Source organism: Corvus hawaiiensis, chromosome 1 (genome assembly GCF_020740725.1).
Source record: "Corvus hawaiiensis isolate bCorHaw1 chromosome 1, bCorHaw1.pri.cur, whole genome shotgun sequence".
NCBI classification, from domain to species: Eukaryota; Metazoa; Chordata; class Aves; order Passeriformes; family Corvidae; genus Corvus; species Corvus hawaiiensis.
In genome coordinates, this window is record NC_063213.1 from 23096889 (window position 1) to 23109778 (window position 12890).

The 12890-nt window shown below is 38.4% G+C and overlaps 1 protein-coding gene across 1 annotated transcript in view; it reads right to left on the reverse strand.

Moving 5' to 3' along the window:
- The window catches only part of ITGA9 (integrin subunit alpha 9), a 244048-nt gene that overhangs the window by 103883 nt on the left and 127275 nt on the right, over positions 1–12890 (reverse strand). The window contains exon 17 of the mRNA XM_048296306.1: positions 12569–12645. Within this exon, the coding sequence (XP_048152263.1) occupies positions 12569–12645 (77 nt within the window). The remainder of the gene's footprint in view (positions 1–12568; positions 12646–12890) is intronic.

Consider the following 12890-nt stretch of genomic DNA (forward strand, 5'->3'; position numbering starts at 1 on the left):
GCAGGGACATTTTTTCTATTTCATATTTCATTCCTGTTTCATCAGGATGAATTTTTTTAAAAGTGAGAAGGCATTCGGCACTTCTTCTCAGCCTGTGCAGATCATACACAGTGCAAGGAATGTGTCAGGGTCACACTTACCCTATTATCTGGGTCACTAACTTTCCCTTTTCTATTAGGAACCTTTCTTTCCTTGCAGCAAATTAGCAACTACATGGATGAATTGCCACTACTGCTCAATAGACTGTGGAAGTTACTACTGTGGTCAATTAGACTGCAAATGGGTAAAAATGTTTCAAACAACTAAAGTCCAATCTGTCCTCCAACTCCACTAGATGAAATTAAAGAACCCCACCTTTTGCTTTGAAATCAATAAAAGGTGTAAACTGGTGCTGTGACAGATCCAAACAGATTTCTACCTTCACCAACCAGCGCTGCAGCTGGTCTTTGCAGTTACTAGGACACTTAAATATTAATTTTGTCTCCACAGACACTTTACACCAGCTCTGAATACCTTTCTTCTGTTGGGTTTTTTTATTGCAGGCTTCAGGGTTAGTTGAACTTCAGGAGGACTTTTTGCAAATACTTAAACCTCAAGGGCCACTGAAAAGCTGAAACCCTCAGTTGACCTGGGAATTCATTTGATATCTCAATGCAAAACTGAGAGGTAGCAGCCCCATAAACAAATATAAACCAAATAAAAATTTTAAACACCCCACAGGGAGCAAAGCTATTGGATTTTACATTGTTTGGTTACACTGTTTTCTAATTGCATGTGCATTCCAAAGGATTCCATTGCAATTCTCTCTGGGAAGTTCACAGCCAATTCACGCTAACAACTGGGCCAAATGTTCAAGATACCATGGCTTATTCTGCATTAACTGAGCTTCTGCCTTCCCCTTTTCACTCTCAAGTCTACGATAGCAGAGGCGCAAAGAGACCTTACACAGCTGATGACCAGAGCCTATCTGAGGTACATTAAGCCAGCTATGGCAAACTAGCACTGAGGCCATCAGATCATATCATTCATGATCTTTTTCTGTATTTCTCAAGCAGAGACTTTGCAGTGTGCCCTGAGTAGGACATAACATGAGATGATAGGAAAAACATAACTGAGAATTCAATGAGTGGTCAGCCAAGGTTTCGTGTCCGAAGGGCACAGTTTAAGAGCAGTACCATAACAATATTGCTCTTAATGGAGACTGAATAACAATGTTCCAGTGTTTCCCCTTAGGAAGGAACTAAATGTCCCGTATGAAAAAAAGTGCTTACGGTGGCGAGCCCAGGGCCATGGCCATGGAACTGCTTGTGCCAGCACCTTTTTGGCACAGGGCTGCTGCCTCTAGTGCTCTAGTTCCCATATATACTACAATTCAGAAATATGGCACAGACCTTACCTTTTCCATCTTTCCTATACTTTGATGTTAAAAATGAATGCATTTGAATAGTAAACAAGAGATGGAGAAGGCAGGGGAATTGGAGGCGGGGGGAAGACACACATCACACACCACTCTTTATTATGGTGTTGAAACAACAGCAACTTCTAATTCTGCCTAGTTACCATATATTCAAAGCTTCTCTGGAAATTGTCCTCTTTTCCCCAACTGTAGTTTCTTCCCCTTAAGTACAAAACAGATGTAAATCCCATCCATGTGCGCCTTTGAACTTTCAAATAAAATAGACAGAACAGGGCATAACATCCCTATAAAAATACCCCTTATCACCCTACAGAAATCTGCTGCCCTTTTATTATTATCAGTAATTTCAACTACACCCAGATGTTCACAACCCTTTATAAACAGAATTGAAGAATCAATGGCGAATGAGCAGCCTCTGTTTCCACACAATGTTTGTTCCAGGGAGCAGCTTTTGGCTTGAATCAAGCTGCTCTAGTTTATGAAACTGTGACATTAAAGCAAGATGAGGTTCAACACCTGCAGAAGCCCTAATCTAATCTTTCACCCTTGCAGTCACATATATGAACAAACATCTTTACAAGCTATCCTTGAAATCAATGTTACTGTGTTTCTGGGTCAAACCTATCCCTCCATGTGTGAAAGACAGCATCCTAAGCTTGCAATGCAGACAAAAACTAGTTACTAGTAGCAGAAAGAAAGAAATGCAAAAGATAAATGGTATCAGGCACATAGGTGAGGCTGCACACACCAGCCTGACATGAAAAAAACCACCTCTATATTTTCCCTATTTGTTAAAATATTGGAAGATCCCTCTTAAGTGCATGATTGTTGACCACAGATCTGAAATTTGAAGCTGAATCAATAGCACTTTATACCACACTGTTTCTAGAAATTAGATAATTAATGAAGTCATCATGCAAACCTATGTGTTTACCATAAAAATTATGCCTTCAGAAATAGATTTCCTGCTATTAGATAGCTTAAACTGCTTGTTCTATTCCTGGAATGCTGGGGTGAAATAAGCAATTTAAAAACCATACTCAACTAAGCACTGATGAGAGAAGAACTGTGCCCTATCCAGCAGTCACTTTCAGAGGTTAATAAAAGGCAGTTAAACAGAGAGAAAACATTAGAAACAGTATAGCTTTGTTACTTAAGGCACTTGGTTTTGCAGTAGCAGGTGTTATACTCCAAGATTAAGCTATGTCTAAATGTCAAACATGATAAGCAACATATCCCCATATCAGCACATTTCCTCTCCATCTCACACAAAATCAGCAAGAGGATTTACCTGGTGACCTATGAAGAACCTCAGGCTTACCAGATTTTGCAATTTCAAGATGTCATACAGAAAAAGTTCACGTAGCTGCATCACAAAAGACGATGTATATATGTATGTATATATATATGATATATATATGTATATACATGTGCACATCTGTACCAGCCAAGATGTACACTACAAATGCAAAACAGAAGTGCATCTGCTTCTTATTGTGGTCTGTACATTATCAAGAATTTCCACCTCTTGAGGCAGCTGATATATGACAGTGCTTCCTGAGGTTAAGCTTTTGTTTTGTTAGCTTTATGCCTTGGTTGCTAGAGCAACAGTGACTTTAACAATCTTAGGCCCATAAAATACTCAGTGATGTTGAGATGTTCACAAGGAGGGCTGGGTTACACAGTAGCCCAGCAATGAAGTCAAATTATATGAAAGAACATCTCTTCAACGTCTGGTTTAAAATAAACAAACAAAAAAAATCCTGCTTCTGTAGATACAGTTAAATGATCCTTACAAAACAAAACCAGTGTTTACAAAGGGACAAGACTGGCTTATACAATATTCTTGACTGATCATCAGTGACCTGTTACTAGAAAATAGAGACTAGGAATCTGTATTCTTGTACAAGACATATGGACTACTCTGGTTTGTTAGCACTTGTCACTTGATAGTTCTATTACCATCCTTATGGGTTCCATCACTCTATTTTCAAAAGGAAGAGGACTGTCCACTGTTATCATGCTGGACTTATTTATTTTGGGAGAGATTTATGAAGCTCTGAACATAACAAACCAGATGGAAACTGAGAAACCATTTCTTCATCCCCATTTATCCTCAAAACCAGAAAACATTCACTTATGCTTTGAGATGATGCTCCCACTGCAATTTGTACTACATCCTGATTAATTATGGGCTCTGCCCTTTCAGGAAACTGCAAATCCAACCGCAGATGAGTTACAACAGAGTTTTCCATGTGCCTCACAAACTCAGCATTCAATACACTAACAACTATCTGTAGGTAAAAGATAAATAAAAGACAAATAAATTAGAAATCAGAACTCTGTGTCATAGCTTCACCAAAAAAAGCTAAATTCCCAACAATTACAAATATACTAAAATACATGAAATGGTAGTAAGTAGTTTTTCATAGCACCCTTTGCAGTGCAGCAAATCACTTTTAAATAACATTAAACCATGCTCCAATTTATGAAAGCACTTAAATTACAGCTTCGTATGACTTTTTGAGAAAAAAGAAAGAAATCTACTCATATCCATTTTACCAATGTTTCATCATTCTTTTCTCATTAGAACATCTTTGGTAATTTAAAAGTTCATGAGCTAGGACAGCACTGGGAATGACCAAACAACCACTGGGCAGCACATGACTGCAGTCATGGCTCTGTGTTTGTGCCCTGAGACTTGGGAATATCCATATTGGCACACACAGCTTTATACACATAGGGCCTTGACTGTCAAGACCACTTCGCTGGCATTTAGAAATGCTAAATCATAACATTTGCTGATTTCAAATTGGTTGTTTTTTGTAAAGCAGATACGAGTTTCATCTGAACAGCTCTGCTACTTAGGGTAGACTGTCCAGGCTAAATAGAATGTCAGAAATATTATTGAAAGAAGTGTTTATTCAATGAAAGATAAAATAAGTGAAAACAAATTCTTCATCTGTTATGATCGAAGAGGAAGGGAAAAACAGATATTACCAGAGCAAATAATTAAGCTCCACATAAAAGGATATTATGCTTCCTCATCATGACTGTTTTGTTAAGATGCACTTCAGGGGCATAAAACCTCAATAGGAATACTATGAAACATGATGCTTCTCTGGAAACAAATCTCCATTGTATGATCAAATGAGGGTAAGTGCTGAGGTGTGAGCCTGGGCAAATTTATCAAAGAGCTTTGCTTCCCACACTAAACCACAGGCTTGCAGCTTTTCTTCTGGCTTTGCAAAAGTTTATGATCAGTGAAAACCTTTACTAACTTTCTTAAATAAACATTACTATATTAATGAGATACACTCAAAAAGCTTTGAATTTTCTGATCAGAATTTTGTTATTGCTCCTTCCTTCAGAACACACTGATTTTCTGCACTGTTACAACACTAACTCATGTTCTATGCCATTACGTCTTGTGCTGGTGAAAAGCAAGTTGGACAAAGCTGTCATAACACGTTTTTACCTATGATGTCTGGATTCTTTCAGCTCACATTCTGTAGTAATTTGACAAGTCAATATGAAACTTCTGAGGTTCATTTTTCAAATCAGGTACCTAATATCTGGATAATGCACCTACTGAACCAGAGGGAGTCCTTCCACTGATTTTAATAGGTGCAGAAGCATATTCATCCTTGTATCTATACACAGCAATTGCAAACAGTCAGTTTTGCAGTTGCATAGACAGTTCCTATACAAAATTATTCACTCTTCAATAATACAAATTATATGCTTATAAACTTCAGAGTTGTAAGCTCAAAGTCTGGAAGTGATGAACACTTTCCTTTGTCTTTTCAGAGGGGCTTGGGTTAAGTACTTCGATATTACATCCTAAAACATCACATCAAATCATCTACCTGCTTATCATATACAGAACAACACATAAGAAAAAAGAGGTCATAAAAATAAAAGAAGTGTTGGCATAAAAAATGTTAATCCTTTAGTAAGTCAGAGAAGGAATTTATGTGGAAAAAAGGCAAGAACAATCTTCTGAGGAACTGACCAGATGACACTGGAAAATACTTTTTCTTCATAAATTACTATTTCATTAAAATGGAAACATTTTGAACTCGATGAAATTTTTGACAGACTGGAATTTTGTCCCTTCTCTGGCTAATTCCAGAGGAACTAATGGAAGGAGAAGCAGCCCAAACCACAAACTTGACCTTTCAGATGGAAAAGGACATTTCTCAAAAATCCCATTTCATAAGAGAATTTTTGAAAGTGTTCACTCCAACTAAATTAAACCCATAATTGGAAAAACTTGAAAATTTCTGCAAAATGCACCTGTCATTCCTTTGGCTTCCTGTGACTTTTGCTTCCAATTTCACATTTCCAAAAAACCCCAATTTTATGCAGTATATACAGGAACCCACTCCAGCTAGTCTGTAGGAGAAGAACATAAATTTAAGCCTAATGAATAGTGGCCTTTGAAGATGCTCTAAACCAACACATAAAAGCAAGCTGCTTCTTCCTAATAGCCAAACATCAGAAGCACTCGGATGGATACGCAATTCTGTTCTAATAATAGATAAAAGGTAACCTCATGTCAAATAAATACACAAAAGACAGACGTCCTCTTGGAACCTTCTTAAGAATAGCAATATTTATTACAGCATTTTCTATCCAAGGGGGCTCATAGTCCTATGCTTACAACCTGACTTACATATCACACACACAGCTTGTGTTGGAACACAGTGGCTACATGACATTCACAACATCATCTCTCTTTCTTCTTGTATTGTTTTTCAGTAAAGCTGCTCTGTTCATTGCAACACACAGGCAGTCAGCGTATTTACACAGCCATACAGGATTTGCTTCCGAGCTGTATCTCACATGGAAGCAACCACGCATTTTGCTTTAGTCTTTTTAGCTAGCTTGTTTATTATGGCTGGAAGAAAGTCTGTTTTTTCAAACACCCTCATGGTTCCTCAAATATCTTCACACTTTTCACCTGGTTCCTGTTACAACCTAAAAAGGCATAATAACTACCACTGCCTTTGCAGAGAGCCAGTCAGATGGAAAGGCATAAGGTCAGGAGCTGAAACTGCATTGGTATGTCAGACAAGACCTTCCTCAGCAATTTCAGGTTCTTCTTAAAAGACCAGAGAGCTTTTCTCCCACATAAAGTACCAAATTAATGGATACAAGATTTTAAAGGCTAGGGAGATATAAACTTCTGCAAAAACACCTACTTCAGAGTTTACCTATGCACACCTTGAGGAAACAGATGCAGTTCAGCTTCTAAATAAGCATCTATGAGAGGCTCAATAAAATGTGCTAGTTGCTGCAGAAACATGATAGAAAGATATTTATTGTGCTGAGAGAACAGAGTGAGGCATTAAAGTCAAATGATAGGTAATAAATATATATTTTAACACTAAAAACTATTTGACAATAATAATGAACATAACATTTTGTTTTTCAGTAGTGAACTGCTAAAAAGAAACATGAACCAAGTTATGGTCAAAAGAATAAAGTTTATTGCAAAATATTCTATTCCTATTTCTCTTACAGTTTCAGGTTGTGCCATTAAAGACACCCATACGGAATACATCATATATTCTTTACACTAAGTCACTTTCAAGTCTCTTCCTTTAGAAATCACCAACACCACTATCCACAGAGTATAACAGCATGGATAAGGCCAGATTTTGCCACCTCCTATGACAGCTGCAAGACTCAACAAAATTTCAAAACTTCATATATTTATTCTTTAAGAACAGTTTTGAGAACAGTCACGACTGGAAAGATGAAATGCCTCTCTTCTGCTCCTTCAGTTTCTCCTAACACTGCCTTTGTCAAGTCCCCAGCACACTCCATGGCTATTTTCTCCTTAGTCTTAATTGCCATCTGTAGTTTTAGGCTAACAACACTCGTAGTCCTGTGAGAAAGTGCAGGCCAACCCCTAGAAAGACCATTTGCAGCAATACTAGCACACACCACTGTAGCTGTTTCTACATGCTAGCTCATAACGTCTACCTTAGAGAGTTCATTCTTCACAGTTTGCTTTGCCAGGTCCAGTCTTCCCCGCTTGTGAAGCTGCATGTTCTTACTGGCAGAGGTGGCATCAGTGAGAGGCATGGAGTCCAACTGGCAAGTTTCCAGCCACAGTGCTGGAGCATGGCCATAACCATCCCCACGCAGATGTTTCCAAGTTGAAGAAAAGCCGGTTTTGTTGAAGCAATTTTGCTTAGTTTACAGAGAGGATTTACCTCAAGACAAGTCAGAACACTAAAGAAAAGTTGGTTGGAAGGGATTTCTAATGGTCAGAAAACCATTCTGATCATCCTCAACACAGGACTATTGCCAGCAACAGATGAGGTCAGCAGGGACTTTATCCGAACTAGTCCTAAAACCCAGGATGGCAGAGTACACCATCTCAGCACATCTCATTCTTGAGCAGCAGGAACTGCCTATGCAAGACAGTTTTTCCAAATCTCTGGTATGAACCTGTCAAGCCACAGTCCATGACCCTTACCCTTACCATCTGCCACAAGCAACAAGAGTTCAGCTCCGTTGTCCAACAATCCTTTCAGGAAGCAGGGATGGGTTTGCACGCAAACTGATGCTAACGAAGGTGCACAAGCCTTAAAGAGATTTTCTGTTAACTGAAATCTTTTTTCTTTCCAGAATAAATACATCTTAACTCTTCTTCAATCCAATACAGCATATAACCCTGGTCTTCAACCCAAGTCACCAAGGACTCCTTTCACTGTAACAGAAACATTCAAAAGAAGAACACATCCTATCTCTAGCTTCCTATATCTTTGTAAAAGCTTCCAGATAAAGTTAGAAGGCTTTGATGCCTTTGCCTGGTCTTAAAATCAAGAGGCATACACGGTTAGAAGGGGAAAAGGGATTTTACCTTGGTATTTATTCTTAAGGATCCTTAGGTGTACACGTCCAGGTCATATGCATCAAGACGTACCCCACCGAGTCTTTCCCTGTGTCTCTGTATCTCTCTCCTCCCGTGTCTATCTCCCCCCCAACATTGGGTATATCATTATAGGCTTTACTAATTAGCATATCTATCAAAGATTACCCAATGAGAGGTTCAAGTGAGCCCCCCCTCCCCAAGGAACCTTCCCCTGGATGGTTCTATCTTGGTTTACAGAATATGTTCTGGAGAGGACCTTGGGGTCTGGGGCACACTGATCCCTAGCTACGAAGCTTCTAAAATGTTCAGTCTCTTAGCTTAACAAACAAGTCCAAGAATGTAGGTAAAAAGCACGAGGAATACAGAAGCTGTAAAAAGGTATAACAGGGGTATAACAGGGGTATAAAGAAAAGGCAAAAATCTTCATGGCATCACTTTAACATTTTTTTGTCATTGCCTGCTTCCAAACAGTCCTACCCTGTCCTCTTCTATGAATTCACAGCGATGGGTTTCAGCTTGCCCAGCAGCACTATTTCCACATGCAGCAGTACCTCAACAACATTAAATAACAAGGCAAACCCAATCATATCTGGTCAGAATAGCAGTGAAGTTTCTAACTAACACTTGCAGATTTGCTTAATTTTAGCACTTCGGATAAATAACCATCTATTATGTTTTCACTTAGACTGAGTGTTAATATCCTGGGCTATTTAGTTGTTATTTATCAAAATGAAGTGCCTCCAATTTAAGGGCACACAAATAAGTTTTCAGGAAAGAAGGAATATCCCAAGAAAATTAAAATCAGAGCAGGCCTGGTTAGCTCTTGCCAGCAGAGGCTGGTTTTCCCATTATTCATTTGGTATGCAGGTGTGCTGGTTTCAGCTGGGGTAGAGTTTATTTTCTTCACAGTGGCTGGTATGGGGCTGTGTTTTGTATTTCAACACAGGATTTCAGATAGAGATGTTTTCATTATTGCTGAGCGGGACTTATACAGAGCCAAGGCCTTTTCTGCTTTTCATACTGCCATGCTGGCAAGGAAGCTGGGGGTGCATGGGAAGTTGGGAGGAGACACAGGCAGGACAGGTGACCCCAGCTGGTGATGCCATATAACATTATGTTCAGTATATAAAGTGGGTGGGGGGAAGAAGGAGGAAGGGGAGACATTTGAAGTGATGGCATTTGTCTTCCCAAGTCAACATTATGTGTGATGGAGCCCTGCTCCACTGGAGATGGCTGAACACCTTCCTGCCCATGGGAAAGAGTGACTTAATTCCTTACTTTTCTTTGTTTGCGTGCACAGCTTTTGCTTCCCATAAGAAACTGTATTTATCTCAACCCACAAGTTTTCTAGCTTTTGCCCTTCCAATTTTCTCCCCCAATCCCTCTGGTGGGGGAGTGAGCGAGTGGCTGCATAGTGCTTGGTTACTGACTGGGTTTTCAAATCTTCAAAGCTGGATGCCATCTTTTAACTGGGTAGTTCTAATGATTCAAATGCATCATGGGTGAACTCTGTATCACAGTAGCTTGTGCAGTTCCTGAGCTCATAAGAATGCAAACAATTCTCTTGATGATAACGTAATCTGAGCTAACTTCCTATGCACATTTATGCTCTAACCAGCACACATTTGAAAGCATATATAGTAATGAACAAAACTATACCTTGCCATATATAGAAAGGTATAGTTTGAACCCTGAACAGCTTTTGGCTCTAACATGCTACAAATTTAAGAAAAGTGTGTACGGAGAGCCAGTTCATGTAGCAGAGAGCCCTGTGTCCAACTACGTCTAAAAGCAAGAGGACTATGGAAGAACAAGGAAAGTACAGAGTGGCATTTTGCTGATATATTTCTGCAGCTTCCAGAATTCATATTTGCCATTTCACTACTATATGCAGTCTCAGCACTTACAGTATCTCAAACAGAAAAATCCACAGATTAACCATATACTTCATCAAAGCATACCTCCTCGCTTGTTTTTTCATCACTCTGAATAGTTTAGTAGGATTAGCAAACTGTATCATCTTGCTATTCAATTCTAGCAGATTATTTCCCATATCATTCGTGAATGTGCTGAATACCACTAGCACAGCTTTCTCCACCACTAAAACTAACTCTTTACACCTTTTCTCTGTTGACTGTCTTTTAATTAGGTAGTAATATTCAGGGCACTATTTCTATCAGATCTGGGCAACTTACTTTCTTGGTGAGAAAGTCTTTTGCAAGCCAAGATAGATGATCTTAACCAAACCACCCTATCCACAGGTCCAGCAACATTTTCAAAGAGCTACAGCAGATCTGAGAGACAGCACTTACCACTGCCTTCTGATAAACATCCTGTTTATTTCAATTCAATGTATCTGTGCAGCATTAATTACATTCTTTCCGAGAATAAGTCCATCAAATTTAGTCAGAGGTGATTATTTAGACAAAGGTATTGACATAACCTTGCTAACAGTGAAGTCAAATGTTTCATGCAGATAGTAATAAATGAGTCACATTTTTTGCTCTTTAAAAAAAAAATTGCTTTGTACACAGACTTGCCACAATCAAGAATAATGTGGAAAAATTGTGATAGATGGGATTATTTTGCATGAAACACATGGGGCTGGAAAAATTCAAGACAACACTTGTTTAAAATCAGAATCCATAGCATGTTTCTTGGTAATTTTACATGCAATAATAACAAGAATCTGTTTTTGTAAGAGATATTCATTGTGCTATATTTCTTAATAACTGAAGGTTACAGAGCCCTTTAGCTAAAGAAAGCCCACACAGTGCAGAGAGATTTGATAACATCCTGTTTACTTCAAAAAGGACTTCAGGTTGTCACTGGGTAAAGAAAATTGGAGAGCATTTGTTGAACATTTTGCTATACAAATGTAGAAACTGTATTTGAATATCCTAAGATCTTATGACAGGTGTGACTTCCAAATTGCCAAGATAACATAAATAACAGCCATAAATATAAACAGCCTAATGGTCCAATCCCAACTGCAGCTCTTACTGTGATGATTACTATACACTGACTGACAAATTTTAGGATCTGTCCCTTGCTATCTACTGCTCAACTATGGGACAAAATCCTTCACTAGTTTCTCTAACAGACACATATCTAGCTCTCAACAGATTTTGCTCACCACAAAGATTAAGTCAAATATCCAGACTAACTGCAGTCAAAGCTTGGACTCTGTAGCCTGAGACCTAACCCTGCTCCCAGCCAATCTCCCAAAACATTCATGTGGATTTCAGTTGTGTCTGGAGAAGTCGATAACTTCTCAAACTTGACTCTGGTTCAGTTTTGTCTCCAAGTACTGTTACAGCATGCTGTAGATTTATATAAAACATGTCTGTGACTATTACTCTTCTATTTTTGTTGTTTTGTTTGGGGTTTTTTGGTTGTTTCATTTTTGTCTTTCACTCTCTTCCTGACCTGAAAGCAAAGCACTTCACAGATTCTCCATCAAATAGCAAAATCTCTGGCACACAATTAAATAACCCTCATCAGCATTTCCATCTCTAAAAATACTGGAAATAAAAAAAGGAAACAGAAGTCATGTGAAGTTCACCTTTAGCCTGACTTATCCCCAAATTGAGTACACATCCAGGCAAAACAACAGGCATTTTCCTTGGATCACCAGTCACAAGAGGAAGTACATAAACTTCACTTCTGGTCTATTTGATGAGTTTTACTAACCCAGAAGAAAGTGAAATCAGACACTCATCCCCAAGTTGCAACAAGAAGAATTTGAAAGGAGCAGTATTTAGAAGAGTTTGCAAAACTACAAGATGAGAAACAGAAAACAATAGTTTGAAGATAATTTGCAATGTTCAGAGGGGTTTTTTTAACCTTACATGTGACAGAACAAACTGCTTTTCTACAGGCAGTTTTACTCCTACCATGTCAGGAACAGTACTTTATTCTCTTTGAAAAATTACATTTTCCACATTGGTACTTGATTTGAGCATGCATCTTTACTTTCTTTGCCCCCCTCTGCTATTCTATTTCTTTTCTCTATTTTTGTCCATTGCGACTGTTAAGGTGAAGGTGTCTTGCACTTTATGTGACCAGAGCACACCACCACAAGAGTTCAGATTCTGTGTACATCTCAAGACCTTTTGCATTAAAGGTGACATCAATTTCACCATCCTTTCTAGTCTGGATCTAAAATATTTGTGTTTATATTTTGATTTTTCAATGTCATTTTACATAAAATGAATGGCATACTAGTGTCCAAGAAAGAAAAAAGTTCACCTGCTCACCTAGATAGCAGTAATTTACCCTGAAGTTTCAAATCAGCAGCGCAGTCATCAGATCGACAGTTCCTCTCAAAAACAGTCTGTGAAAAATAGAGGAAAGAACTGTTAAAACATGAAAAGAGTAAGATGAATATTAAAAGAAGGAACATGTTTGGATGAAATAAAAATAACACCAAAATCTGTAATACAGGGATATATGGTGTGTGTTAAGGAAATTCAAGATGAGGCAAATCTTATCTCTGGAATGTCAGAACTGGTTTTATTCTCTTCTAACTGAACAAGAAGTTTCATCAAAACCAGACTCTTTCTTAGAGGTTTTCCTCAA